General features: G+C 41.4%; 1 protein-coding gene and 1 non-coding gene across 3 annotated transcripts in view; both read left to right on the top strand.

The window, feature by feature from the left end:
- Positions 1 to 4,034: 4,034 nt before the first annotated feature.
- The window catches only part of PSMC6 (proteasome 26S subunit, ATPase 6), a 34,058-nt gene continuing 11,283 nt past the window's right edge, over positions 4,035 to 26,809 (top strand). Inside the window, exons 1-10 of one of the 2 annotated variants that reach the window (XM_060174961.1) lie at positions 4,040 to 4,217; positions 5,303 to 5,382; positions 5,475 to 5,514; positions 5,843 to 5,895; positions 12,133 to 12,200; positions 12,539 to 12,653; positions 21,541 to 21,628; positions 22,968 to 23,029; positions 23,112 to 23,235; positions 26,552 to 26,613. In XM_060174961.1, the coding sequence (XP_060030944.1) occupies positions 4,091 to 4,217; positions 5,303 to 5,382; positions 5,475 to 5,514; positions 5,843 to 5,895; positions 12,133 to 12,200; positions 12,539 to 12,653; positions 21,541 to 21,628; positions 22,968 to 23,029; positions 23,112 to 23,235; positions 26,552 to 26,613 (819 nt within the window). In that variant the 5' untranslated portion in view covers positions 4,040 to 4,090. Of the gene's footprint in view, positions 4,218 to 5,302; positions 5,383 to 5,474; positions 5,515 to 5,842; positions 5,896 to 12,132; positions 12,201 to 12,538; positions 12,654 to 21,540; positions 21,629 to 22,967; positions 23,030 to 23,111; positions 23,236 to 26,551; positions 26,614 to 26,809 lie in introns of both variants that reach the window. The other variant, XM_060174962.1, reaches the window with a different exon arrangement.
- Positions 22,168 to 22,278, top strand: LOC132533584 (U6 spliceosomal RNA). The gene has a single exon (XR_009545448.1). It is a non-coding gene; the product is annotated as a U6 spliceosomal RNA (small nuclear RNA).

The raw sequence follows: 26,809 nt of genomic DNA, 5'->3' as shown, positions 1-26,809 counted from the left end.
TGGGAGAAGATCTTTACATGCCATACATCAGACTAAAGTTTAATAACCAAAATATATAAAGAGCTTGCCAAACTCAACAACAAGACAACAAATAACCCTATCCAAAAATGGGGGGAGGACATGGACAGAATATTCATCACAGAAGAGATCCAAAAGGCAGAGAAACACATGAAAAAATGCTCCAAGTCTCTGTGAGAGAAATGTAAATAAAGACAACAACAAGATACCACTTCACTCCTGTGAGAATGTCACACATCAGAAAAGGTAACAGCAGCAAATGCTGGAGAGGGTGTGGGGTCAAAGGAACCCTCCTACACTGCTGGTGGGAATGTCAGTTGGTCCAACCTCTGTGGAGAACAGTCTGGAGAACTCTCAGAAGGCTAGACATTGACCTACCCTATGATCCTGCAATTCCTCTCCTGGGGATATATCCTAAGGAACCCAACATATCCATCCAAAAGGATCTGTGTACACATGTGTTCTTAGCAGCACAATTTGTTATAGCCAAAACCTGGAAGCAACCCAGGTGTCCAACAACAGATGAGTGGCTGAGCAAGTTGTGGTGTATGTACACAATGGAATACTATTCAGCTGTAAATGGAGACTTCACCGTTTTCAGCTCATCTTGGATGGACCTTGAAAAAATCATATTGAGTGAATTAAGTCAGAAACAGAAGGATGAATATGAGATGATCTCACTTCAGGCAGAAGTGAAAAACAAGATCAAAAAAGAAAACAGAAGTAGAACCTGAAATGGAATTGGCGTATCGCACCAAAGTAAAAGACTCTGGGGTGGGTGGGTGGTGAAAATGCAGGTCCAAGAAGGATGACAGAGGACCTACAGTGGGGATTGTATTGTTATATGGGAAACTTGGGAATGTTATGCATGTATAAACTATTGTATTTTTATGTTGAATGTAAAACATTAATTCCCCAATAAAGAAATTTAAAAAAAATGAAAAAAAATTAAAATGAAACAGGCCTATTCTGGTACAGGCATGGGGAAAATAGAAATTTTATCTGATGTTGGAATTTTTGCCACATAAGTGAGAAAGAACACAGTAGGGGGCAAGGTGGTGGTGCATCTGGTTGATTGCCTGTGCTACAATGTTCAAGAACCTGGGTTCAAGTCCCTGGTCCCCACCTACAGAGGGAAAGCTTCCCAAGCAGTAAAGCAGTGCTGCAAGTTTCTTTCTGTTTCTCCCCCTTTCTGTCTCTCCACTCCCCTTACAATTTTTTTTGTCTGTCCAAATAAATAAAATATTTACAAAGTACTTAAAAAAAAACAATGGGGGCGGGGGAGACAGCATAATGGTTATGCAAACAGACTCTCATGCCTGAGGCTCCTAAGTCCCAGGTTCAATCCCCCGCACCACCATAAGCCTGAGCTGAGCAGTGTTCTGGTGTTTCTCTCTCTCTCCTCTCTTCATCTCTCAAAAATAAAATTAATTAAAAAAAAAAATTAAAAAAAAAAAAAAAACAATGGTCAAGGGAGTGTAAAATATTGGAGCAGGGAGCTGGGTGGGAGCGCAGAGGCTTAAGCACAGGTGGTACAAGGCACAAGGAACAATGGAAGGATCCTGGGTGGAGCCCTGGCTCCCCCCCTACAGGGGAGTTGCTTCACAGGAGGTGAAGCAGGTCTGCAGGTGTCTATATTTCTCTCCCTCTCCCTGTCTTCCCTCCTATCTCCATTTCTCTCTGTCCTATCCAAAAACATCAACAATAATAACTACAACAATAAAAAACAACAAGGGCAACAAAAGGGAATAAATAATTTTTTAAGACTTTAAAAAATATATTGGAGCATTATTCTGAAATAGCACACCAAAGCTACTCATAACATTGTACCAAATTGATGAAATGTAAATGACTTTTTTTTTTGCCTTGTGCTCTCTTCTTGACATTTCTTTTTTTTTTTAATTTTTTCTTTTTTTTAACTTTTTAAAAAATCTTTATTTGTTGAATAGAGAAAGTCAGAAATTGAGAGGAAAGGGGGTAATAGAGAGGGAGAGAGACAGAGAGACACTTGCAGCACTGCTTCACCACTTGTGAAACTTTCCCCCTGCAGGTGGGCACCAGGGGCTCGAACATGGGTCCTTGCAATGTAACATATGCGCTCAACCAGATGAGCTACCACCTGGCCCCGTGCTCTCTTCTTGATATCTGAGATCACATATTTTGTTTTGGCTGAAATAGTTTGACCAGGAAAGCTTCAGCTGAATCAGGACTATCCCTGATCAACTGTCTTTCTCTACATTATCTACTGCAAATCCCAGTTTTTAGAAAGACGGAATACAATATTCATACAATACTGTTTTTGCTAATAACATTGAAAAACATCTTTTATGTATTTTAAAAAATTTTTATTTATTTGTTTTCTCGTTTGTTTCCCTTGTCTTTTTTTTTATTGTTGCTGTAGTTGTTGTTATTATTGATGTCGTTATTGTTGGATAGGACACAGAGAAATGGAGAGAAGAGGGGAAGACAGAGAGGGGGAGAGAAAGACACCTGTAGATCTGTTTTACGGCCTGTGAAGCGACTTCCCTGCAGGTGGGGAGCCCCGGGCTGGAACCGGGATCCTTATGCAGGTCCTTGAGTTTCACACCAGGTGTGCTTAACCCACTGCGCTACTGCCCGACTCCCCCTTTTATGTATCTTTATAATTTAATTCACATAAATTTGTATTTTATAAGTATATGTAAGATATATGTACTAAAACCAAGCAGATAGGTCCTCTGGGTAGTTGAAATCAAATGGAGTTTATTTTGGGGAATTTTTTTTAAAAAGATTTTTATTTTATTTATAAGAAAGATAGGAGAGAAAAAGAACCAGACATCACTCTGGCATATGTGCTGCCAGGAGTTGAACTCTGGGACCTCATGCTTGAGAGTCCAAAGTCTTATCACTGCACCACCTCCCAGACCACTGTTTTGGGGGATTTTATCATTGCTGGAACAGCAAATTTTCCTAGGGAAGAGAGTTGCAAAGAGATAGCAGTGGGGACTTGTGCTGCAAAGACTGAGATAATTTCTACCTTTAAATAATTTTAAACAAAGTGAGAAATGTTATGCATGTACAGACTATTGTATTTACTGTTGAATGTAAAACATTAATCCCCCAATAAAGGGGAAAAATAAAAAATAATTAAAAATAACACAAAACACAACTGAATGATTACTTTGTGTCAGAAATTACAGAGTACATTGTATAATAATCACACTTATTTTTTAAAATTATTATTATGGGATAGAGACAGAGAAAAATCAAGAAGGAGGGGGTAGTGGGCAGAAAGATATTGCCTGTGCAGGTGGGGGGGGTGTTAGGCCTGAACCCAGGACTGTGGGCATTGTAACACGTGCACTCAAACATGTGAGCCACCACCTGGTTCCATAACTACAGTGTCCTATTTAATACTCATGACAATCGTGTGATACAGGTACTGCTATTATGTTTCATTTTACAGAGATTTTGAGAGATTAACTTGTCCAAGCACAGAAATAAATCTGAAAGACAGTTCCAGCAGTCTTTAGTGTCTGACTCAGGCTACATTAGTGCCATCTCTTGAAACTTACCCTCTTCCGGTCTCATAGCTCTCCTTCTGTTTCTGGAATTTAACCAAGATCTTTTTCCCTTGCTGTTTCTTTGGAGGGTTTTTCTCCAGTTTGTTAATGGCTGGCTCCTTATTGCACATATCTTTTCTAAATTAGTACTCCTTACCTTACTCTAACATCATGTTTTACTTCCATTAGAGCATATTATTTATCACACTCTGAAATTATTTTGCCTTCCCTCCATATTATAAGAAACTGTATTCTTCTTTAATCTCTCACCATTTATCCCTAAGGACCCATTCCGAGTTTTTTCTAAGAACCGCCAGATAAAATAGAGTGCCGCTTTACCCATCTTGACCGGTAGGGGGCGGCATGGGCGGAGGCCTCTGTCTGGGAACTTCACGTCTCACAAAGGCAGAGAGGCTGAGCTGGGAGAAGTAGAGAGGAGCGGCAGCCGGAAGGAGCGGGCTCGCGGATGAGCCCGCCCCTGGAGGGAGATTCTCCTCCTTCGCCCCGCCCCTCCCCCCGCCCGGGCGGCCATGGCCATTCCCGGCATCCCCTATGAGCGACGGCTTCTCATCATGGCGGACCCTAGAGATAAGTCACTGACGGATTTTCGGAAGAAGCTTCTTGAACATAAGGAGATAGATGGCCGTCTCAAAGAATGTAAGTGCACCTCTTCCTGCAGAATTTTGTGACTGGACAGGCTTCGGTGTCTGACAAAGCGGAGGCCTTTCGCTGAGCTCGGCCACCGCGCTCGGGGAACGGGAAGGCCTCGGTCCAGGACAAGGCGCTTTGTCATCCTGCCCAGGGCTGGGGGAACGGGAGCCTCTGTGGGGGTGGCGATGGCTCGGGCTGGTCCAGGTGATAGGACATCACAGTTCTGAGGTGGAAGTGCAAGAGGACTAGAGGAGGAATGGCCAGGTTGGAGGTTTCCCAGGTTGGAGCGCAGTGGGAGCAGTTTTGGTGGAGTCCCGGTTCCCTGAAAAGGGACGAAGGCTTGAGGCAAAGCAGCACAAACGAGAGGGGAGAACAGGGAGTTGACTTGTTGGAGTGGAGTGCTGGGCGCGGAGATTGAGAGAGGAGTCCAGCGGTCACGGAAGTTTCTCTAACCATCTGAGCTAAAAGGAAAGGGCACAGCTTCCTTCCTTCCTTCCTTCCTCCCTCCCTCCCTTCCTTCCTCCCTCCCTCCCTTCCTTCCTTCCTTTCTTTCTGTACTACACCTGCACTGAAAAGGCTTTGTGTTTGTGTCACGTCGGGGCTTGCTTTGTGGCAGCTTGAGCCCACCACTTCTGGTGGACTCTTTCACGTAGAGGGAAAGATGCCACAGAGGCGCTTCACCAGTCTGGAGCTTTGTGGGTAGGGGGGCTTGAACCCAGGGCCTCGGCCCTCGTAAGTGTGCACTTTACAGGATGAGTTCTATCCCAACCATCTTCAATGGACAATTTAAAGGATGTACATGACCGTATAATTTTGTGTAGAAACGCACCTTTTGGATCTTTTATCATTTCTCTGTCACTGTCGATTAAGAATGTATCCTAAAATGTGCTTTGACAGCTATTACAGATTAAAGAAAACACAGTGCCTTCTCTGTTACATTTTATTTGTAAACATGATACAAGTAGCATTTTGTCCTTTGTGATTTGATATAGTGGATATAAGGCATATGTAAAATAAGAGTTAAGTGAGACTTTTTAAAAACTTACTCAAATTATTGTTTATTTAAAAATGTTCAAATTCTGTTATTTCAGTAAGAGAACAATTAAAAGAACTTACCAAGCAGTATGAAAAGTCTGAAAATGATCTGAAGGCCCTACAAAGTGTTGGACAGGTAGGTAATGAAGTTTGGGTTATGCTGAATGATGTTGATTTGCTTTGTTTTTTTAGCTGTTGGCAAAAAGTATCCTTTTTTTCCTTTCTTAGATTGTGGGTGAAGTACTTAAGCAGCTAACTGAAGAAAAATGTAAGTGGAGTTAAGATCTAAAACTTGTTCTCCCTGCCAGTTTTTGAAATGCTTGCTTTTTAAATTTTTATTTTTTGGGGGGAGAAATGAAGTGTGAAATGGGGCTGTCATAAGAGATTGAGCCTTGGGACTGTGCATGCAAATTGGTGTTTAACAGGCAGAATTATCTCCCTGTAGTTATTTTTTTGTTTTTCAAATGAAGTAAGTTTTCTTTCAACTGTGTTCTTGGAGGACAGAAAAAATTGGACATGTCATCAATGCAGATATATATTTTTTCTTTTTTATGCTTTATATTTTTCAAATTTGTCCTTTCATTTTCTTCCTCTAGTCATTGTTAAAGCTACAAATGGACCAAGATACGTTGTGGGTTGTCGCCGACAGGTAACACTTTAATTTTATTGGGAAAGGTTAATGGCTTATAGTGCAAATAGTTGACATTTCTAAAATGGTCCATGGTGATTTCTACAGTTAATTTGAGACTTTGGGAGGATAAAGACTACAGTGCTTGAGAAAACCAGAATATATATTTTCTTTCTTTCTTTTTAAGATTTTATTATTTTTTAATATTTATTTATTTTCCCTTTTATTGCCCTTGTTTTTTATTGTTGTTGTAGTTATTGTTGCTGTTGTTGCTGATGTCGTCATTGTTGGATAGGACAGAGAAAAATGGAGATAAGAGAGGAAGACAGAGGGGGAGATTACCTGCAGACCTGCTTCACTGCCTGTGAAGCAACCCCCCTGCAGGTGGGGAGCCAGGGGCTTGACCAGGCTCCTTAAGCTGGTCCTTGTGCTTGTCACGTGCAGTTACCGGCTGCGCTGCCGCCCAACTCCCAAGATTTTATTTATTTATTAATGAGAAAGATAGGAGGAGAGAGAGAGAAAGAACCAGATATCACTCTGGTATATGTACTGTCTCAGAACTTCATACTTGTGGGTTCAATGCTTTATCCACTGCACCACCTCCCAGATCACCAGATATATATTTTCTGTACATATAAGCATAGACATTGAATTTGCTTGATATTAAGCTATGTACAACTATTTTTCAAGTAAAATTGCATTTCTTTTTTAGCTTAATATACAATATTGGGTTGTTGGAAAGTTATGATGTATTTCTGCACAGAAAAACACATCATGTGGTCCGGGAGGTGACGCAGTTGATAAAGCATTGGACTCTAAAGCATGAGGTCCTGAGTTCAATCCCCGGCAGCACATGTACCAGAGTGATGTCTGGCTGGCTCTTTCTTCTCCTATGTTTCTCATTAATAAACAAAATCTTTAAAAGAAAGAAAGAAAGAAAGAAACATTACTTTTCTGGCAGCCCAATATTAAGCTTAGTGTTTTGCCAATCCAGTTCATTTCAATTAGCATTAAATCTTTTTTTTTAATTTTTTTCATTTTTCAAAGATATTTTATTATTGGATAGAGACAGAAATGGAGAGGAGGGGGAGATAGGGAGAGAGACAGACACCTGCAGCTCTGCTTTACCACTTGTGAAGCTTTCCCCCTGCAGGTGGGGACTGGGTGCTTAAACTCAGGTCCTTGTGCACTGTAATGTGAGCACTTAACCAGGTGCGCCACTGCCTGGCCCCAGCACTAAATCTTAAATTTAGAGCTCTTTGCAAAATCCTATGAAAAATGATCAGTAGTTTTCACAATTCTGAATTTTATGTTGGACGTGTTTTTTGTTTTATTTATTGGATAGAGACAGAGGAATCAAGGGGGAGAGAAAAAGAGACACCTGCAACACTGCTTTGAGGCTTACAAAACTTCCCCCTGCAGTTGGGGGCTGGGGAGGTTGAACCCTGTGTCCCTCCCTGCACATTGTAATGTGTGCTCAATAGATTATACCACTGTCTGGACTTTTTTGCTCTTTTTAAAAAAATGTTTATTTATTAATGAATGGGATAGGAGGAGAGAGAAAGAACCAGACATTTCTCTGGTATATGTGCTCCCGGGGATTGAACTCAGGACCTCATGCTTGAAAGTCCCAACACTATTCATTTCAGTACCTCTTTTCTTAAAGAGAGATTGAAAGAGACCACAAAAGGGGTGGGGGTATAGCATAATGGTTATGCAAAGAGACTTTCATGCCTAAGGCTTCCAAGTCCCAGGTTCAATCCCCCACACCGCCATGAGCCAGAGCTGAGCAGTGCTCTGGTTAAAAAGAGAGACCGACCACAACAGCAAAAGTTCTTTCATGTTGTGGGAGCCAGACTCAACCTCTGTCATACATCTAACAAAGCAGCCCACTATCCAAGTGAACTATTTTGTCAATACAACAAAGAATTTTATTTTACTTACTCCTTTATATAAGAGAAATACAATGAGAGGGAAACCGGGAGTCTGATCAGAGCACTGATTAACTCAGGCTTAGGATGGTTTTAGGTATTGAACCTGGGGCCTCAGAGCCTCAGGCATAGAAGTCTTTTTACATAACCATTATACTATCTCTCTGGCCCTAGCATGGAATTTTTAAAGATTTTAATTTTTTTATATATTTATTTTTCCTTTTGTTGCCCTTGTTTTTCATTGTTGTTGGTGATGTTGTTGTTAGATAGGACAGAGAGAAATGGAGAGAGGAGGAGAAGACAGACAGGGGGAGAGAAAGATAGATACCTGCAGACCTGCTTCACAGCCTGTGAATTGACTCCCCTGCGGGTGGGGAGCCGGGGGCTTGAACCCGGATCCTTAATATTGGTCCTTGCGCTTTGCGCCACGTGCGCTTAACCCGCTGTGCTTCCACCCGACTCCCTTTTTTTAAAGATTTTATTTATTAATGAGAAAGATAGGAGAGAAAGAAAGAACCAGACATCACTCTGGTACATGTGTTGATGGGGATTGAACTCGGGACCTGCTGCTTGAGAGTTCAGTGCTTTATCCACTGTGCCACCTCCCGGACCACAATTTTTTTTTTTAATAAAAAAATAACTTGGGGGAGGTCAGGGGAGATAGCATAATGCAAACAAACTCTCACTTCTGAGGCTCCGAGTTCCCTGGTTTAATCCCCTAAACTACCATGAGCCTGAGCTGAGCAGTGTTCTGGTTAAGAACAAGAGAGGGGAGTTGGGCGGTAGCACAGCAGGTTAAGTGCATGTGGCGCAAAGTGCAAGAATCCTGGATCAAGCCCCCGGCTCCCCACCTGCAGGGGAGTCGCTTCTCAGGCGGTGAAGGAGGTCTGCAGGTGTCTGTCTTTCTCTCCCCCTCTCTGTCTTCCCCTCCTCTCTCCATTTCTCTCTGTCCTATCTAACAACAACGACATCAATAACAACAACAATGAAAAACAACAAGGGCAACAAAAGCGGGGGGGTGGGGGGATGGCCTCCAGGAGCAGTGGATTCATGGTGCAGGCACTGAGCCCCAGCAATAACCCTAGAGGCAAAAAAAAAAAAAGAGTTATTGAAAAATAACTTGGGGGAGAAAAGACAGTGCAGCAGTAGAGCATAGGATCTGCATGCTAGAGGTTCAATTCAGTTTGATCCCTAAAGTCAACAGTAGCCAGAGCTAATTAGTGCTCTGGTGAAAAAAAAGAAGAAAGAAAGAAGAACCTGAACTGGAGTTGGTGTATTGCACCGAAGTAAAAGACTGGGGTGGGTGTGTATGGGGGTGGGTGGGTGTGGGGGGAGAGTACAGGTCGAAAAGGGATGACAGAGGATCTGGTGGGGGTTGTATTATGGGGACAACTGAGAAATGTTATGCCTGTACAGACTATTGTATTTACTGTCAAATGTAAAACATTAATTCCCCAATAAAGAAATTAAAAAAAAAAGAAGGCGGCATTTCCACATTGTGGGGTGGGGAATAAGTGAACTTCATTTTCTGTCAGTCCTCAGGATTGTCTTTCTGTCTGGTCGCTGGCCATTAACACCTTCAGTAATATGGAGAATCCAGAATTTTCTCACCCAAGATGCCAGTAGAGGTAGTGGGGTTTTGCTTCTGCCTTGTTTACCTAGTTTATCTTTCCAAGTTGGTCACCTGCTATTTTCTTTGAGTACCATGGGGTTATAGCCCAGGATATCCACAGAATTAAAAATAAATAATTTGGAGGTATATGGTTATGCTAACATTCTTAAAACTGAGGCTCCCAGATATCAGCTTTAATTCCCAACACCACCATGAGCCAGAGCTGTGCCAAGAGCTCAGGTTAGAGAGAGAGAGAGAGAGAAAAAAGTAACTTGGTGGCACAGAGGATAGTTTTGAACTCTGAAGCATAAAGTCCTGAGTTTGATCTCCTGCCTCACTTGTGCCTGTGATATTCTGATGTTCTTTTTCTCTCAGTAAAATTACTTTTTTTTTTTTTTTTTGAAAAATAAAGCTTGAATATCAAGTGAATTTACTGGAAAGACTATACTCAATTCTAGCCAAGTAAATTATCATGCCAAATATGCTGATGAATTATTTAGCGTTATTCAGCCTAATATCAGTATATAATCTAGCATAGTGTCTGACATGCAGAGAAGCCATGAATGGTTTCCTTTCTTTTTTTTTTTTTTAACCAGAGCGCTGCTCAGATCTTATGCTTATGGTGGTGTGGGGGATTGAACCTGGGATTTTGGAGCCTCAGGCATGAGAGTCTCTTTGCATAACCATTATGCTATCTACCCTCTCCCCATCCATGAATGGTTTCCAGCAATGTCTTTATTAGTTTGTTTGTTTGTTTGTTTGTTTTTAAGCTCTCAACAAAAATCTATGGGAAATCAGCATGAATTTCCATATTTCTCAGGCTAGTTATTTATCTCCTATGATCAAGTACCTATGACCTTTTTCCATAAAGATATATTAAAAAATAAATCTAGGGAAGCTGGGCAGTAGTGCAGCAGGTTAAGCACATGTGGTGCAAAGCCCAAGGACTAGCAGAAGGATCCCGGTTCTAGCACCTGGCTCCCCACCTGCAGGGGAGTCACTTTACAAGCGGTGAAGCAGGTCTGCAGGTGTCTTATCTTTCTCTCCCCCTCTCTGTCTTCTCCACTCTCCATTTCTCTCTGTCTTATCCAACAATGATGACATCAATAACAATAAAACAAGGGCAACAAAAGGGAATAAATAAATATTTTAAAAAGTTTTAAAAATAAATCTAGTAGCCACACCTTTAAAATGTGTCCTTTTGGGAGTCGGGCAGTAGTGCAGCGGTTAAGCACATGTGGCGCAGAGCACAAGGACTGGCATAAGGATCCCAGTTCGAGCCCCCGGCTCCCCGCCTGTAGGGGAGTCGCTTCACAAGTGGTGAAGCAGGTCTGCAGGTGTCTATCTTTCTCTCCCCCTCTCTGTCTTCCCTATCTCTCTCCATTTCTCTGTCCTAACAACAATGACATCAATAACAACGACAATAATAACTACAACAGCAATGACAAACAAGGGCAACAAAAGGGAAAATAAATTTTTCAAAAAGATATGCAACAGTGATTTCCTATTTTGGTTTCAGTTCAATAAAAATTTCTTTTTTTTATTATTGGATAGACAGAAGTTGAGAAGGGGAGGTTGAGATAGAGAGTGGGAGAGACAGAGACACCTGTGGCCCTGCTTCACCACTTGTGAAGCTTTTCCCTGCAGGTGGGGACCAGGTGCTTGAACCTGGGTTCTTGTGCACTGTAATGTGAGCACCTAACCAGGTGCACCACCGCTTGGCCCTGTTCAATAAATATTTATTATGGACAAAAAAGTATTAGCTTTTGAAGAACAAGAGTTCATTTCTTCTTGAAAAACTAAGCCATTACCTGCTCAACCTTTGTATACTAGTAATTACATCTTCAAACTGAAAGTGCCATAAAGGGCATTCTTTAAGGAGAAGATAGAAATAATTTTGAATTGTTATTTTTATGAAGTAGTCATGGTGTTTATAATCTAAAACTAATAGTTTCACTTGAAGGTTAGAAAGGATTATTTGGGGGGGGGCAGGCGGTAGCATAGCGGGTTAAGCGCATGTGGCGCAAAGTGCAAGGACCTGTGTAAGGATCCTGGTTCGAGCCCCCGGCTCCCCACCTGCAGGGGAGTCATTTCACAAGCGGTGAAGCAGGTCTGCAGGTGTCTGTCTTTCTCTCCCCCTCTGTCTTCCTCTACTCTCTCCATTTCTCTGTGCCCTATCCAGCAGCAATGACAACAACAACAATGGGCAACAAAAAGGGTAAAAATATCGTTCGAGAGCAGTGGATTCGTAGTGAAGGCAACAAGACCCAGCGGTAACCCTGGAGGCAAAAAAAAAAAAAAAGGATTATTTGGGGGGCCTGGGGGTCACACAGTGGGTAAAGCGCACATTGCATGAAGCTCAAGGACCTTTGTAAAAATCTCGGTTCTAGCCCCCAGCCTCCCACCTGCAGAGGGGTCGCTCCACAAGTGGTGAAGCAGGTCTGTAGGTATCTGTCTTTCTCTTTCCCACTCTGTTTTCCCCTCCTCTCTTGATTTCTCTCTGTCCTGTCCAACAGCGACAGCAATAACAATAATAATAACCACAACAAAAGGGAAAAAATGGCCTCCAGGAGCGGTGGATTTGTAGTGCAGGCAATAACCCTGGAGGCAAAAAAAAAAAGTGGCGTGGTAGATTATTTGGCTTGCAAATAATTTATTCTTGTTATTCCGCATTTAAAGTATTGATGTGTAATCCCTTTTGTCTTATAAAAATAGCTTGATAAAAGTAAGCTGAAACCAGGAACAAGAGTTGCTTTGGATATGACTACACTAACTATCATGAGGTAGGTTTCTTTATATGTTTATTCTCACAGAGAGAAGATTTTATCCAAAATAAGCTTTATGAGTTCACTTTTATCTTCTCCATTTTTTCCTTCTAATTTCTAATTATTCCAAGTACATTTTTTATCAAACTATCTACAGGTCCTTGCATAAGTGAGTCATTTATATTTGTTAAATCCTGCTTATAGGTGAGGTCATTTGGTATTTGTCTTTCTCATTTTGGTTTATCTCACTTAACATGATATCCACAAGTTTCATCTAAGATGATGCAAGGAGATATTTTTAACAGCAGAGTAGTATTCCATCATGTGAATATAGGATATGTATTTTGTCATTGTAGATATTTGCCAAGGGAGGTGGATCCACTAGTTTATAATATGTCTCATGAGGACCCTGGAAACGTTTCTTATTCTGAAATTGGAGGCCTATCAGAACAGATTCGGGAGTTAAGAGAGGTTAGTAATATAAAGTTTTTCTGAACTTAATAATAAATAGTACTGTTTTTCAATATCCTGTAGGAAGAAAGTGGTTGGAAAATTACTCTTTGGCACAACGACCAGCCTAAGGATCCCGGTTCAAGCCCCCCGGCTCTCCACTTGCAGGGGAGTCGCTTCACAAGCGGTGAAGCAGGTCTGCAGGTGTCTGTCTCTCCCCTTCTCTGTCTTCCTTCCTCTCTCCATTTCTCTCTGTCCTAACAATGATGACATCAATAACAATAACTACAACAATAAAACAAGGACAACAAAAAGGGAATAAATTAAAAAAATTACTTTTTGTTCAAATAGTGTTTTTTTTTTTTATTTTTTTTTTAATGCTGCTTATTTCATACAGAGAAACAGAGGGAGAGGCAGCATAGCATTTGGGCTTCCTCCCTGTCATGAGACTTCTATGTTGTGCCAGGATTCAGACCCAGGCTGCACACATGAAGGAGAAGCACTCTACCACATAAGGCAGCTTCCATCCCTGGTTTAACAGTCTTGCAAAGAAAAGTTCAGCTCACCTGGTAGAGCTTGTGCCCTACCATACTTGAGGCTCCAGGTTTAACCCCGAGCACTTTCCCTCTCAATTGCTCTATCCTATCAAATGGAAAAAAGAAGAAAAAATACAGAGCTACATTCCCATCTTGGAACTCTTAATTAAAATACAAAAACCTGTGGGATGGGCAGTAGCACAGGTTAAGTGCACATGGTGCAAAGCGCAAGGGCCAGCTTAAGGATCCCAGTTTGAGCCCCTGACTCTCCACCTGCAGGGGAGTCACTTCACAAGCTGTAAAGCAGGTCTGCCAGGTGTTTGTCTTTCTCTTCCTCCTCTGTCTTCTCTCCTTTCTTTCTGTCCTATCCAACAACAATGACATCAGTAACAACAATAATAACCACAACAATGATAAAAAGGGGGGGCCAACAAAAGGGAAAAAATAGACTCCAGGAGCAGTGGATTTGTGGTGCAGGTACTGAGCCCCAGCAACCTTGGAGGTAAAATAAATAAATATAAAAAAATACAAATACCTTATATTTCTCAGTTTGTTTTATCCGCTCTGGCTTGTGATGGTGGTGAGTGAGACTAAGTCTGGGATTTCAGAGTCTTAGGCTAGAGTCTTCTGCATAACCGCTAAGCCTTCTCTCTTTCCTTTCTCACTCTTTCTATTTTTCGGTTTTCTTTCCTTGAGCCAGTCTTTGAAGGACATTGAGAGCAGAACATATAGTTCTCTTTGTGTATATATACACCACAGCTTGCTCAGCCACTCATCTGTTGTTGGACACCTGGGTTGCTTCCAGGTTTTGGCTATTACAAATTGTGCCGCCAAGAACATATGTGTACACAGATCTTTTTGGATGGATGTGTTGGGTTCCTTAGGATATATCCCCAGGAGGGGAATTGCAGGGTCATAGGGTAGGTCCATTTCTAGCCTTCTGAGAGTTCTCCAGACTGTTCTCCACAGAGGTTGGACCAATTGACATTCCCACCAGCAGTGCAGGAGGGTTCCTTTGACCCCACACCCTCTCCAGCATTTGCTGCTGTTACCTTTTCTGATGTATGACATTCTCACAGGAGTGAAGTGATATCTCATTGTTGTCTTGATTTGCATTTCTCTGACAGTCAAAGACTTGGAGCATTTTTTCATGTGTTTCTCAGCCTTTTGGATCTCTCTGTGGTGAATATTCTGTCCATGTCCTCCCTCCATATTTGGATGGGGTTATTTGCTGTCTTGTTGTTGAGTCTGGCAAGCTCTTTATATATATTGGTTATTAAACTCTTATCTAATGTATGGCATGTAAAGATCTTCTCCCATTCTGTGAGGGGTCTCTTGGTTTGGGTAGTGGTTTCTTTTGCTGTGAAGAAGCTTTTTAATTTGATGTAGTCCCATAGGTTTATACTTGTCTTAGTCTTCCTTGTAATTGGATTCGTATCATTGAAAATGTCTTTCAAATTTATGCATAAAAAGTTCTGCCAATATTTTCCTCTAAGTATCTGATAGTTTCTGGTCTAACATCCAAGTCCTTGATCCACTTGGAATTTACTTTTGTATTTGGTGAAATACAGTGATTCAGTTTCATTCTTCTGCATGTTTCAACCCATTGTTTCCAACACCATTTGTTGAAGAGACTCTGGTTTCCCCATGTAATAGTCTGGGCCCCTTTGTCAAAGATTAGATGTCCATAACTGGGCTCTCAATTCTATTCCACTGGTCAGTGTGTCTGTTCATGTTCCAGTACCAAGCAGTTTTGATGACAATGGCCCTATAATACAGTTTGAGATCTGGGAGTGTGATGCCTCCGGTTCTGTTCTTTTTTCTCAAGATTGTTTTGGCAATTCTAGGTCTTTTCTGGTTCCAGATAAACATTTGTAACATTGGTTCTATTCTCCTAAAAAATGTGCTTGGGATCTTGATGGGGATAGCATTAAATTTGTAGATGGCTCTGGGCAATATATTCATTTTGATGATGTTAATTCTTCCAACCCATGAACATGGAATATCTTTCCACTTCTTTCTGTCTTTTTCAATTTCCTTGAGTAGTGACTCATAATTTTCAGTATACAAGTCTTTCACTTCTTTGATTAGGTTTACTCCTAGATATTTTATTGTTTTTGTTGCTATAGTAAAAGGAATTGATTTCTGGATTTCAATTTCTTCTAGCTTAGTGTTTGCATAGAGGAATGCCACTGACTTTTGAATGTTAATTTTGTAGCCTGACACCTTACTGTATTGCCTGATGATTTCCAAAAGCTTCTTGCAGGATTCCTTAGGTTTTTCCATGTATACTATCATGTCATCTGCAAATAAGGAGAGTTTGACTTCTTCTCTTCCAATCTGTATCCCTTTAATTCCTTGCTCCTGCCTGATTGCTGTGGCAAGAACTTCCAACACTCTGTTGAATAGTAATGGTGATAGTGGGCAGCCCTGTCTAGTACCTGATCTGAGTGGAAATGCTTCCAGTTTTTCACCATTGAGTATGATGTTGGCTGTAGGTATGCTATATATAGACTCCACTATCTTCAGGAATTTTCCATCTATTCCCATTTTTTGTAGTGTTTTGATCATAAAGGGATGTTGTATTTTGTCAAAGGCTTTCTCTGCATCTATTGATATGACCATGTGGTTTTTGGTCTTGCTTTTGTTGATGTGGTGGATCACATTGATTGATTTACGTACATTAAACCAACCTTGCATGCCTGGGATAAACCCCACTTGGTCTTGATGGACAATCTTTTTGATATACTGCTGTATCCGGTTGGCTAGAATTTTGTTCAATATTTTCGCATCTATGTTCATCAGAGATATTGGTCTGTAGTTTTCTTTTTTGGTTGTATCCCTGTCTGCTTTTGGTATCAGGGTGATGTTAGCGTCATAGAAGCTGGCAGGGAGTATTCCAGTGTCTTCCATCTTCTGGAAGACTTTTAAAAGTAGAGGTATTAGTTCTTCTTTGAAGGTTTTGTAGAATTCATTTGTAAAACCATCTGGTCTAGGACTTTTATTTTTGGGGAGATTTTTGATAACTGTTTCAATTTCATTAGCTGTGATGGGCCTGTTCATGCTATCCACTTCCTCTTTACTTAGTTTTGGAAGTTGGTAGGTGTCTAGGAAATCATCCATTTCTTCCAGGTTCTCTAGCTTGGTGGCATATAGTTGTTCATAGAAGCCTCGCATGATATGTTGAATTTCTGCGGTGTCTGTTGTGATATCTCCTCTTTCATTTACTATCCGATTTATTTGGGTCTTCTCCCTTTTTTGTTTTGTGAGTCTGGCTAAAGGTTTGTCGATTTTGTTTACTCTTTCAAAGAACCAACATTTACTTTCGTTGATCTTTTGTATGGTTTTCCTACTCTCAGTGTTATTTATTTCTGCCCTAACTTTAGTGATTTCTGTCCTTCTGGTTGCTTTAGGGTTCCTTTGTTGTTGTTCTTCTAGGTCTTTAAGATGTGCAATCAGGCTGTTTATTTGTGCTTTTTCTTGTTTCCTAATGTGTGCTTGTATAGCTATGAACTTCCCTCTTAGGACTGCTTTAGCTGTGTCCCAAATATTTTGATAGCTTGTGTCTTCATTTTCATTGAACTCTCGAAACATTCTGATTTCTTCCTTGATTTCCTCTTTGACCCAGAAGTTGTTAAGAAGTGTACTGTTGAGCTTCCACATTTTGGCACTGTTACTGATCTTTTGTTGATTGTTAAGTGTTAGTTTAATTCCACTGTGGTCTGAGAAGATGCTTGGGATGATTTCAGTGCTCTTGAATTGGCTGATGCTGTCTTTGTGGCCTAATATATGGTCTATCCTTGAGAATGACCCATGTGGATTTGAGTAAAATGTGTATTCCAGTTTCTTGGGATGAATGACTCTGAAAATGTCCAATAGTTCTAGTTTATCTATCTCTTCATTTAGCTCCCTTATGTCTTTATTGATTTTCTGCCTGGATGATCTGTCAAGTTGAGAGAGTGGGGTGTTGAAGTCCCCTACTATGATTGTGTTACTGTTAATATATTGCTGTAGGTCTTTCAGTAGAAGTTTGATGTATTTAGATGGTTTCTCATTGGGTGCATAGATGTTAATACTTGTTAAGTCCTCTTGATTGACTGATCCTCTGAGCATTAAGTAGTGTCCATTCCTATCTTTTTTAATCTTATCTATTTTACAGTCTGTCATGTCAGATATGAGAATAGCTGTTCCTGCCCTTTTTTGTGGGCCATTGGCTTGTATGATAGTTTTCCATCCTTTCACTTTTAAGTCTGTGTTTGTCTTGTTGAGTTAGGTGGGTTTCCTGTAGACAGCATATTGTTGGGTTGTATTTTCTGATCCATCTTCCTACTCTGTGTCTTTTAATAGGTGAATTCAGGCCATTGACATTTATTGATATCAAAGATTGAAGATAGTTTAACGCCATTCTTGTAGAGTTTTAGGGTGTTTTGATATATGTCCTATTTGTGGTGGTCTGATTGTTTATAGGAGACCTTTCAGAACTTCTTTCAGGGCAGGCTTGGTGATGGTTGCTTCCTTCAACTGTTGCTTGTCTGAGAAGGTTTTGATGCCTCCATCTAGTCTGAATGACAGTCTAGCAGGATATAGTATTCTTGGCTGAAAGCCTTTCTCATTGAGCACTCGATAGATGACCTACACAGCCCACCCCTCCCTCAGGACCCTGCACCCCAGACCTGCACAGCCCACCCCTCCCTCAGGACCCTGCACCCCAGACCTGCACAGCCCACCCCTCCCTTAGTACCCTGCACCCCTGACCTGCACAGCCCACCCCTCCCTCAGGACCCTGCACCCCAGACCTGCACAGCCCACCCCTCCCTCAGGACCCTGCACCCCTGACCTGCGCAGCCCACCCCTCCCTCAGGACCTTGCACCCCTGACCTGCACAGCCCACCCCTCCCTCAGGACCCTGCACCCCAGACCTGCACAGCCCACCCCTCCCTCAGGACCCCTGCACCCCTGACCTGCACAGCCCACCCCTCCTGTCAGGGTCTCTCTCTAGTTTGGGGTGATCTCCAGGGGAAAGGTAACGGGTTGGTTCTTTCTCGCTCACGACAGGGGTGACACGAAGTAAAAGACACCAGGGGACTCTTAGCGTGAATCTAGAATCTGAGTCCTTAAGAGTCCCAGAATCCTAGAGTCCGTTTATTAGCAACGTGGACATGAGTTAAATAGAAAAGCAATGAAGTTAATTATTGTTGAAATATGACAGAAATTACAGGTTTCTTAACAGTCAGCATGCCCCTAAGGTAAGGGGCTGGTATGACAGGAATTGATGAGATATAAGACAGTTATTCTCCATAACACAAGCAACTTAATTATCCAAAGGTATTTGAGAGAAGCATAGGGGTTAAACCCGTAGGGTGAGACAGAGAGAAGATGGATATCAAAAGGCCATATAGTTTGGCATTTCTCTTGTCTGGGGTCTGAGGTGTGTGATGAAGTGTGTGATAAGGTGTGTTCTTCTGTGATCAGAAGGTGACTTTGAATGAGTGAATCTGCGGCCATGTGGCCTGCAGTTAATGGAGGGAAGTACTGGGGTATCTGTGGGCCTGAGAGTCAAGAAGGAAAGAACCAAGTCTGAGTTTCCCCCCTTATGCTCACCTCGGTTGAGAGAGACTTACCAAGAGGTTATCTTCTCAGACCTCCATCCAAAGATGGGGGTGGTTCTCCCTAAGCTCTATCAGGCTCACACATGTTCCCAACAGTTGCTTCCTTCAACTGTTGCTTGTCTGAGAAGGTTTTGATGCCTCCATCTTGTGAATGACAGTCTAGCAGGATATAGTATTCTTGGCTGAAAGCCTTTCTCATTGAGCACTTGATAGATATCTTGCCATTCTCTTCTGGCCTGTAGTGTTTGTATGGAGAAGTCTGCCTGTAATCTTATCTGTTTTCCTTTGTAGGTGACTCTTTGTTTTTCTCTTGCAGCCTTCAGGATCCTTTCTTTATCCTTATTCCTTTCCAATCTAAGTATGACATGTCTTAGTGTCTTTAGGTCTGGGTTAATTCTGTTTGGGACCCTCTGGGCTTCTTGAATCTTTATGTCTTTGGTGTTGTCTAGACTAGAGAAGTTTTCAGCTATTATGGCCTGGAGAATGCTTTCTTCCTACCCTTCTCTTTCTTCCTCTGGTAAGCCAATAATGCGTATATTGTTTCTTTTGAAGTCATCCCATAGGACTGTTGTTGTTTTCAGCATCTCTTAATCTCTTTTTGAGATCTCTTACTTCTTTTTTGTTGTCTCTAATTCATCCTCAATCTTGCTAATTCTGTTTTCAGCCTCATAGAATCTATTCTCTCTGCCCTCTACTGTTTTCTGGAGTTCATCTATTTTGTTGCCCTGCTTTGATACTGTTTTAGCTTGTTCAGCTAGTTGCATTCTTAGCTCAGCGATTTCCGCTTTCAGCTCTCTAATAACCACGAGATAATTAGTATTTTCTTCCATATTCTCATTTGTTGTTCCTGCATTTCTGATTACAATTTTTTCAAATTCTTTACTCACTGCTGTTATTATTTCCTTAGCTAATGTTTGGATGTTGAACTCGTTATTTTGTGCTTCACCCTCTGGAGGACTTTTAGCTGGACTCTTGTCCTGGTTCGAGTCTCCAATATTTTTTCTTGTTGTTTTAACCATTTTATATATTATGTTATGAGTTCCCTTTATCAGTACTTTTCAAATTATTGATTACTATTGCCTGGATTGACTTGTGTCTAAGTTAATTAAAGGGTTCACAGTGGTGGAAGCTAACAGTTATTTCAATTCCTGAGTTGGAACTCAGTGGTTTAAAAGCCTCTTTTTTTTTTCCTTCCCTGTAGGCAATGGGAGCCTGAGGGCTTTTAAACTATCAATAGGCTTCTTAGCTTAATCACTGACTCCTGACCAAGAGATAAAGCAGGGTGTGGCAGAGATAATCCAGTGGTTATGCAAAGAGACTTTCACAGCCCCTCAGCTATGCCACCGAGGTATAGGTCTTCTCCTGAGTTTCCTGGTTAGATCTCTGTCCCCTGGTCTTCCTGTCGCTGCTCCAGATTCTGAGGGTAGTAGCAATGGAGACTCAGAGTTGCACTTGGTGAATCTCTGGGGAGTCCTCTTCTCCCTTAAGCTGTCCCCTTGTTGGTGGAGCAGACTGGAGGTGGTGTCTCAACTGATAAACTGCTGAACTGTTAGCAGTCACTTAATCTCTCCTTAGGCTCCTCTCTCCTCTCTGTCATCAGCCACACGTGTTTGTACTCACGGGTGATTTACTGGGTTCCTGTGGTCATTCTAGTACTGCCTTGTTTCGGTCCGGGTGGTCTCCTTTGGTATTCCTAGTTGATCCGGGAGAGGAGAGGAGAGGAGAGGAGAGGAGAGGAGAGGAGAGGAGAGGAGGGGAGAGGAGAGGAGAGGAGAAAAAGCGATCTGCTGCTCGTAGCTCCGCCTCTGGAAGTCGAATCCCCCCCTCCAGTAGTCGAATTCCCATAGCTCTCTTAAGGTGCTGTCACAGAATTCTAGCTTATGAAATCTCTATACTTTGTCTCAGTGGCATTTTTGATTTACTACATTTCAGTGGTTCATGATTGTTTTCTGTTGTATTCCTAAATGCAAATTATAATTATTTTAACGATGTCACTCAACTGTATGTAAAAGGAGATATCTAAGGAGGTAACATAGTGATAGTGCACAGGACTTGTAAAGATCCCAGGTTCAGTCCCTAGCACCACCAAAGTTGAGAGATGTAATGGTTAAAAAAAACTTTTTTATATTTCTTATTTACTTATCTATTGGAGAGAGATGATCAGAAATTGAGAGGGAAGGGTGTGATAGAGACAGACACCTGCAACACTTTCATCACTAGCAAAGTTTTCCCTTTTCAGGTGGAGACTGGGGGCTGGAAACCCAGGTCCTTGCACATTGTAATGGATTTGCATACCTGAGACTGCCCTTCCATTTGAATATTCTGAAGGCATGCTCTGGCCTCTCAGGAATTTTTGCCTCCTCATTGTCAGAACTTCATTGCTCTTGGTTGACTTTTTCATATAGAAGGAGGATGGGGGAGAGAAACAACAACAGTACAGAAGCTTCCATCAGTATCAGTTCCCACATGGTGTACAAGGGGCTCCAACCTGTGTCATGCTATGGCAAAGTGAGAATTCTCCCAAGTGAGCTTTCTTACTGATCCAAATCTCTTAAAAATTTATTTAAAATCTTTTAGATTTAAGAGATACCTTAAATGTGACTGAAGAAATAACTCTTAGAATAAGTGGATTTACATAGCATGGAATTCCAAATGTTATTTATGAGTAAACAGAATGGTGTTAATGTTTTACTTAAATATTTGAAAGTACATCAAAACATTTATCAACTTTTAAAGAAATATACAACTTTTTTTTTTTTTTAGGTGATAGAATTACCTCTTACAAACCCAGAATTATTTCAGCGTGTAGGAATAATACCTCCAAAAGGCTGTTTATTATATGGACCACCAGGTTGGTATTATGTCAACCCTACAGAAAATGAATTAACAAAAAATAAGATGGGAATTCAATGTTAACCATTACAACCCCAACTGTTCAGAGTAAGGAAGTGTTTACTGTTCTCTTGGGCATAGTAAATCATCTAATGTATCATAGTGTATATATATCTTAACATACCATGAGGTTCAAGTGTATGTAATGGACTACAGAGTGTGTTTCCGTGCATATTCCTGAAATATTTAAGGGAATTTGCAAATTCAGAACTTGAAATTTCATGGGGGAAATGGCATAATGGTTACGCAAAGAGAGTCTTTTGCCTAAGGATCCAAAGTCTCAGGTTCAATCCACCGTTCCAACATAAACCAGAGCTGAGCAGTACTTTGGTAAAAAAAAATAAAATAAAATCAGAACTTGAACTTTCACAGTAAGTTAGCATCTATGCTGATGATGCAATAATGATAAAAACTGCTCATGCCAGTTAACCTAGTTTCACAAAATACTATAGTGGTCATGTTCTTGATTGTTCAGAATTGTGATAAAAACCTATTTGGGTGTTTACTTCTTTCTGCAGCACGTATACTAAAATTGAAACGATACAAAGAAGGTTAACATGGCCCCTGCGCAAGGATGACATGCAAATTAGTGAAGTGTTCCATATTAAAAAAAAACTATTTTGGGGCAGGGGTAGAGATACCATCGTGGTTATGCAAAGAATTTATGCCTGAGGCTCAAAAGTCCCAGATTCAATCCCACCATCACCACCAGAAGAGCTAAACAGTGCTCTGGTTAAAAAAAAAAAGGGGGAGGGTTGGGCGGTGGCACAGTGGGTTAAGCGCAAGGACCTGGGTCCTGGTTCGAGCCCCTGGACTCACCTGCAGGGGAGTCGCTTCACATGTGGTGAAGCAGGTCTGCAGGTGTCTCTCTCTCTCCCTCTCTGTTTTCCCCTCCTCTCTCCATTTCTCTCTGTCCTATCCAACAACAAACATCAACAGTGGTAATAATAATAACCACAATGAAGCTACAACAACAAGGGCAACAAAAGGGGGGAAAATGGCCTCCAGGAGCGGTGGATTCATGGTGCAGGCACTGAGCCCAGCAATAACCCTGGAGGAAAAAAAAAAACAACCTTTTTTCCTCTTTAAATTGTTTTTGGTGATCTGGGTCAAAGTCCCTGGTTCCCACCTGCAGCCAGGAAATGCTTCACAACTGGTGCAGCAGTGCTTCAGCTGTCTCTCCCCCCCCCTCTTTTTTTTTTTAATTCCCCTCTCCCGTCTCAGTCTCTATTCTATCAAATAAAAAAGAAAAAGCTTCTGAAAATTTGTTTTACTTCTCATCTGACTTTCATTCCTAGGTACAGGAAAAACACTCTTGGCACGAGCTGTTGCTAGTCAGCTGGACTGCAATTTTTTAAAGGTAAGAGTGAGGGAAAGATTCTTTTTGTAGTTACTGAAATTAAGTTTTATTTGAATTCTCTTAATGTGGTTGTTTGTTTCAGGTTGTATCTAGTTCTATTGTAGACAAGTACATTGGTGAAAGTGCTCGTTTGATCAGAGAAATGTTTAATTATGCAAGGGACCATCAGCCATGCATCATTTTTATGGATGAAATAGATGCTATTGGTAAGAATATCTTTTACCTACTATTTATTTTAAAGATTTCTTGCTTGGGAAGTAGTTTAGCTAGTAGAATGCTGGATTTACATGCTTGAGGCTTCTGGTCTGATCCCCCAGAGCCACATATATTAGAGTGATACTGTGACTTCTTCCTCTTAATTTGAAACTTTCTATCTCATATGAAACAAATCTTAAAAAAAAAAAATAGGGACTGAGAAAGCTCACCTGCTAGAGCCCACACTTTAAAAAAATATTTTTAATATTTATTCCCTTTTGTTGCCCTTGTTGTATTATTGTTGTAGTTATTATTTTCGTTGTTATTGATGTCGTTGTTGGATCGGACAGAGAAATAGAGCGAGGAGCGGAAGACATAGAAGGGGAGAGAAAGTTAAGACACCTGCAGACCTACTTCACTTCCTGTGAAGTGACTCCCCTGCAGGTGGGGAGCCGGGGGCTCGAACTGGGATCCTTATGCTGGTCGTTGTGCTTTGCGCCACGTGCGCTTAACCCGCTGCTCTACCGCCTGACTGAGCCCACACTTTTTAACAGTCTTGACCTGGGCTCAAACCCTGGCCACCACATAGGATTACCTGCACAGAGGAAGTTTCACAAATGGTGGAATAGTGCTGCAGTGTTTCTCCCGTCTCTCCCTCTAGGAAGGGAGAGAGAAAAATCCACCATTAACTGGAATCCTGCAGGTATGAAGTTGCAGTGAAAACCCTGGTGGCAAAGAAAACCATAGTACTGCTCAGCTCTGGTTTATGGTGGTGCTAGGAGTTGAATAAAAAACCTTTTGTATGATCATTATGCTATCTCCTAGTCCTTTTTCTTTTTTTTAAAATTAAACCATTATTGAAAGTATTTTGTGTTTTAAATATCTGTAAGGATACTTCCCTTGACCTTTAGTTTCAGTTGTGGTTTTTTTTTTTTTTTTTTTTTTTTACCAGATTACTGCTCAGCTCTGGTTTATGGTAGTTGAGGGATTAAATTTGGGACTTTGGAGCCTCAGGCATGAGGGTCTTTTTGCATACTCATCATGCTGTCTACCTCCACCCTTTGTATGTATAAAAAAATAAATATATGTTGCTTTTTTCTCATTTATAGATTTTAGTTATTTACTTATTTATTTATGAGAGATAAGGAGAGAGAGAAAAAAACAGACATTACTCTGGTACATGTGCTGCGGGGAGTTGAACTTGGAGCTCATTCTTAAGAATCTAATACTGGGGGCCGGGCAGTAGTGCAGTGGGTTAAGCGCACGTGGCGCAGAGCACAAGGACCGGTATAGGATCCCGGTTTAGCCCCCAGCCCCAACCTGCAGGGGAGTCGCTTCACAGATGATGAAGTAGGTCTACAGGTGTCTATCTTTCTCTCCCTCTCTCTGTCTTACCCTCCCCTCTCCATTTCTCTCTGTCCTATCCTACGACGACAACAATAATAGTAACAACACCAATAAACAAGGGCAACAAAAGGGGGGATAAAAGGCCTCCAGGACCTGTGAATTCATAGTGTAGGTAGGCACCACCCTAGCAATAACCCTGGAGGCAAAAAAAAACCCAAACTTTAAGTGATCTGGGTGGTGGCTCAGTGGATAAAGCACTGAACTTTTAAGCATGAGGTTCTGGGTTCTATCCCTAGAAGCACATGTACCAGAGTGATGTCTGGTTCTTTCTCTCCCCCCTATCTTTCTAATTAATAAATAAAAATAAAAAAGAATCTAATACTTTGGGAGTCTGGCGTTAGCGCAGCTGGTTAATCGCACGTGGCACAAAGCGCAAGGACAAGCATAGGATCCTGGTTCGAGCCCCCCAACTCCCCACCTGCAGGGGAGTCACTTAACAGGTGAAGCAGGTCTGCAGGGGTCTTTATCTCCCCCTCTCTGTCTTCCCTCCTCTCTTTATTTAAAACAAGGGCAACAAAAGAGAAAAAAAAACATCCAATACTTTATCCACTACATCTCCCGATCACTTCCCCCACCCCCAATCATTTTATTGGGATAACAGGGTTTTTATTTGTTTGTTTTTTGTATTTACACTTTGTTTATTTTTATTTTTTGCCTCTAGGGTTATCTCTGGGGCTCAGTGCTGGCACTGTGAATCTTCTACTCCTAACAGCCATTCTTTTCCTTTTTTATTTTCATTTCTCTTACTATTTTTTATTGGATAGGACAGAGAAATTGAGAGGGAGTGGGAAGAGAGGCCAACTGGTAGATCTGCTTTACCACTCTTGAAGCATCCCCCATAGATGGGGGTAGTGGGAAAGCACATGGTATTATGTGCATTTAACCAACTGTACCACTGCCTGGCCCCTTTATTTTTATTTTAATGATAGAGATAACAGAAAGACAAGAGCACTGCTCAGCTCTGATGGCCCTGCAGATTGAACCTGGGAGTCTTCTCATCTCCTTAAAGTATCTACACACCACTCCCATGCCTAATGTAGGTTCTTCTCTACCACCATGCACTGGGTACCCCCAAACACTCTGCTTGTTGCTTATTTATGTATTCATTATCTATTTATGATAGTACAGAGAGAAATTGAAGGGGGAAGTTAGAGGGAGAGATAGAGACACCTGTAACACTCTTTCATAGCTCCTAAAGTTTCCTCCCTGCAAGTGGAGACCAGGGGTTTGAACTTGGGTCCTTGCATATGTGTGCTCATACTGATCACCACTGCCTGAACGTAGATATTACTTTTTAAAAAAAATTTTTTTTAAATATTTTATTTATTCCCTTTTGTTGCCCTTGTTGTTTTATTGTTGTAGTTATTGTTGTTGTTGTCGTTGTTGGATAGGACAGAGAGAAATGGAGAGAGGAGGGGAAGACAGAGAGGAGGAGAGAAAGACACCTGCAGACCTGCTTCACCGCCTGTGAAGCGACTCCCCTGCAGGTGGGGAGCCGGGGTTCGAACCGGGATCCTTATGCCGGTCCTTGTGCTTTGCGCCACCTGCGCTTAACCCGCTGCACTACAGCCCGACTCCCACTCAGTGCCTTTTTGACTCCACTGTTCTTGCCCCTTTTTCCTTTTCATAGAGAGCAGCACTGTTCCACAACTTACGAGACTTCCTCCCTGCTGATAGGGGCTTGAACTTGACAACTTGTGCACTCTACCTGCTGGGCTACCATCCTGCCCTACTTGAACCATTTTTAATGAACTTTGAGACTGACAAAATGACTAATATCAATTGCAAAGTCACTTCTTTGTTGGTATAGTTCTTAAGATTTAGTGGTCTTACTGTTTTTATATGCCCAACACTATCATGTCCTGTTTTCCCACAGAATGGTTATAGAGCAAAAGAGTGAGTTTCTTTATTATTTTATAGGTGGTCGTCGGTTTTCTGAGGGTACTTCAGCTGATAGGGAGATTCAGAGGACTTTAATGGAGGTAATGCTTGGTTAAAAGAGATTTTTCTTTTTTTGTAAGAAATCACTGTTTTAGATGAAGAATTAAATCCTGGATAGTCAAAGGTCGATGCATAATACAACACTTTAAATGAAAAATTTGTGTTAAATTTGAAAATGTTGACTGTAATGAACACATCTCCTCATCAGAATCTGTCAAGAAAATGACTGAAAAATAC

This window comes from Erinaceus europaeus, chromosome 16 (genome assembly GCF_950295315.1).
Source record: "Erinaceus europaeus chromosome 16, mEriEur2.1, whole genome shotgun sequence".
NCBI classification, from domain to species: domain Eukaryota; kingdom Metazoa; phylum Chordata; class Mammalia; order Eulipotyphla; family Erinaceidae; genus Erinaceus; species Erinaceus europaeus.
This window is presented reverse-complemented; position numbering and strand designations above follow the sequence as displayed.